The sequence below is a fragment of the Priapulus caudatus genome, unplaced genomic scaffold (assembly GCF_000485595.1).
Source record: "Priapulus caudatus unplaced genomic scaffold, Priapulus_caudatus-5.0.1 Scaffold2016, whole genome shotgun sequence".
In the NCBI taxonomy this organism is placed as follows: domain Eukaryota; kingdom Metazoa; phylum Priapulida; class Priapulimorpha; order Priapulimorphida; family Priapulidae; genus Priapulus; species Priapulus caudatus.
This window is the reverse complement of record NW_014579077.1, coordinates 21641-25402: the sequence shown is the minus strand read 5'-3', so window position 1 is coordinate 25402 and position 3762 is coordinate 21641. Positions and strand designations below refer to the sequence as shown.

General features: G+C 43.2%; 1 protein-coding gene across 1 annotated transcript in view; it reads right to left on the bottom strand.

Moving 5' to 3' along the window:
• LOC106818087 (V-type proton ATPase subunit H-like) overlaps nucleotides 1-1513 on the bottom strand; it is a 14778-nt gene extending 13265 nt beyond the window's left edge. Inside the window, 1 exon segment of the mRNA XM_014822804.1 lies at nucleotides 1299-1513. Within this exon segment, the coding sequence (XP_014678290.1) occupies nucleotides 1299-1362 (64 nt within the window). The 5' untranslated portion in view covers nucleotides 1363-1513.
• Between the last annotated feature and the right edge of the window lie 2249 nt (nucleotides 1514-3762).

Sequence of the window (3762 nt, the reverse complement as noted above, 5' to 3'; positions counted from 1 at the left end):
TATTGTGTATTTACACAATGTATTTCCAAGTGGAGGGGTGCGGCAGGTTGCACGCTGCTGGCAACCGCCGCTAGCCGCTGCCCGCAACGAAAAATGGCTGCCCCACTCCTCCACTTGCGAAAATACATTGCTTGCCCGCGCTCACTTAGCCACCCGGACCGCGCGACGCGTGACGCAACGGAAATGGCGGTTACAAGTGCAATAAAACAATCTTCTCGTCAACGAGATAATATCGCAATGACAAAAAAAAAACCCTACAATATTTAAGCGATAGTTCTGCCTGTTTGCTATTTTAGTGTTCATAGTAACTTTAAGACATTTGTCGCAGATAATGTGCTTTTTATTTGGCATTACCGAGAGTTATTACAGCAGCTAAGAAGTCTGAGAAAAAAAACTCGATACGCAGTTGCCATATCAAAGCTTGATTCTATAGCCTGCGGCAACTGTACGCGGGCCCTATAGTTACGTAGAGCTAGGTATACAGGGTTCTCCCCAGGATGATATTCAAACAGGGGGGAGGGGAGGGGAGGGGAAGGGGGAGGGGGAGAGGAGAACTAGGGGGGTCCGGGGGATTGTTTTTTTACCGTACCACTAATTAATGCGTAAAATCGTCACCACACCATAGACGGTATTTGGGGTTCTTGTATATATATAAGATAGCCAAGTCGTTGTGGGTGTGGGACAGGTTGACTGTTTGTACTTGCGTATTGTCTCCAGTGCATGCGTGGCACGGTAAAAATACACGCGCAAGGTGTCCTGGTCGAATGGGAATTCTTGACTATCGATTCCCTCGCTGGCAAACTTTTATTGTGGTGGAAGTTAATCGGGGCGGAGGTAATTTAAACGGGGCGCAACGATTGAAACAGGGGGGAGGGTTTTCCCAATCGGGGCGCGCGCGCCCCGTTTGCGCAACGTAGGGAGAACCCTGGTATAGGCCTACTAGTACTAAACGGCGCGAATCCACTTTAGGCACCTTAGGTGATGCACAGATTTCTGTGTATCATCAACTGATGCACAGACTTTCCGTATATCAAGGAATGATGCAAAAACCCTAACCCTAACCCTAACTCTAAGTCATGAAGTATAACCTTAGGCTTATGTATCACGAAGTGTGTTAGGGTTATGGCTAGGGTTAGGGTTTCTGCATCATACCTTGATATACGAAAAGTCTGTGCATCAGTTGATGATACACAGAAATCTGTGCATCACTTCGTGACACCTAAGGCTAAGGTGCCTAAAGTGGATTTGCACCGTACTAAACTAAGCAAAGTTGAAAGTGTGAACAATTATATCCTTACCAGACTTCTCCATGTCATCGGGTAGGCTAGAGAGGACAGCATCTAACTTGGATATCTCAGACATCGTCGATATATCCTGTCGATACCGCCTATAAAACTGTGTTGAAGAGTATTTTCTACAAATTATTTGCTACGGTTGAAGTTTAGTTTGTATGTTTATCGCTTTCGCATTGAGGGTCACAAGCAAGTTCGGATGCTCTATTTTCTCATATTACAACCGCTAAACGATCGGTCACCTAGCTAGCCCACAGACACTTCGAGCGTTTCAATAAAATATAATGCTAAATAAATACAAAATCTATTTACTACCAGTCTTAATGTTTCTCCTCTCTTTCACCTATTATTGCCAACAATTTCCTGTAAATGCCGTCCAAATGCTCATCTGCAACTAGCTCCAAGAAACGGTATTGCTAGGGTTACAATACGTATAGACAATCCGTCGCACAGCCTGGTCTAATCGGGCTAATCTGCAACACGCTGGCTGCCGCACGCTAGCTGCTGCACACTGACACATAAATATATATATATATAATAAACACACACTATATATTAAGAGAAACATTAAGACTTTGGTGGTAAATAGATTTCGTATATATTTAGCATTATATTTTATTGAAACGCTCCAAGTGCCGGCTACAGAGGTAATATCAGGGGTAGATAATGACAAATATGGCAATTTCAGTGCTCGCCGTAGGCGCTATTCACATCAGGTACGCCCCTGCACAGATCTACTGATAATAATTTATTACAGAAACCTATGCTGAGATACCACCTGACCATTATTAAATGCATTTTCGGCACATAAATCAAAATGTAACTCCTCTGGTGAGATATTTCGCATGCGCTAAAGTAGTAACGTGGCCAGATTGGGTACTGCATGCTTGCTATTTTATAAGTGAGGTCTACTGATGAAATATTATCATAGAAATCTATGCTGGGTTAACCCCTCTTCATTTTAAATTTATAATTTTGGCAAAATATTCTTCTTATTGGAAGATATTACGCACGCGCAAGCACCGGGCCGGCACTTCATTTTAAATTCATAATTTTGGCAAAATATTCGTCTTTTTCGGAGATATTGCGCATGCGCGAGCACTGTTTTAGACGTACAGTACGGCCTAAATAAAAGTACGTATTATAGCTTAATGTAGGATAAAGGGGTGGGAGACTGAGGGAAGGTGGCAGGGAAGACAAACGAGGGGCGATGGAAGAAGAAGGAGGCTGAGCGTGCGCGCGACAAATGAGACAAGGGGAAGGGCGAACAGGGATGAAGTAGTAGTTTTGCACCCTACTAGTAAGGGAGCTCTTCTAATTATACACACAGGTGTACTGATAAGAATTTATTACAGAAGGCTATGCTGAGATGCTCTCTGACTATATTAAATGCATTTTTAGCAAAAAATATAACTCCTCTCGTGAGATATTGCGCATGCGATAAAGCAATAACGTAGCCAGATTGTGTACTGATTGGTTTATGCAGCCGAGACCTTATACATGCAAGGTCTGCTTCCTATTTTATAAGTGAGGTCTACTAATGGAATATTATTATAGAAATCTATGCTGCGATAACTCCTCTTCATTTTGGCAAAATATTCTTCTTTTTGGAAGATATTGCGCATGCGCGAGCACCATTTCAGACGTGCAGTACGGCCTAAATAAAAGTACGTATAATATAGCTTGATGTAGGAGAGAGGGGTGGGAGACTGAGGCAAGGTAGCAGGGAAGAGAGCAGAGGGGCAAAGAAAAAATAAGAAGGCTGAGCGTGCGACAAGGGAGACAAGGGGAAGGACGAGCGGGGATGAAGTAGTAGGTTTTGCACATTAACGGCTAGGGCGCTCTCCTAGTTATACACACAGGTCTACTGATAAGAATTTATTACAGAAACCTATGCTGAGATATCCCCTGACCATATTAAATGCATTTTCAGCACAAAATATAACTCCTCTTGTGAGATAGTGTGCATGCGCTAAAGCAGTAACGTAGCCAGATTGTGTACTGATTGGTTTATGCAGCCGAGACCTTACATGTGTTGTATTGGAACTGGTTTGGATTGTGGGGCGTCCGTTCGTTTTTAAAACGCCTATAAATAGACGCTCGGGGAGACGGAAGTCAGGCACCGAGTTACGAAGGACCTACCCAGGAGGAGTTATACCTACCCAAGATGTAGCAACGGAAACAGAAATGACGGGACCTAGTTAGGTTGCCGTATGTATGTATATATGTTGTATGTGATCGTAGTTACTAATAAAGTCCTACTTCAATAACAAATTAACCTGCTACGACCGATCATCTCTCTACTGGTTATCACACGACTACGCTGCTACCTTCTACGCTGTCGATTCTACAAGAACCCGAAGTCTTCTCACGTTCGCAGTACAATACATGCAAGGTCTGCTTCCTATTTCATAAGTGAGGTCTACTGATGGAATATTATCATAGAAATCTATGCTGGGATAACCACTCT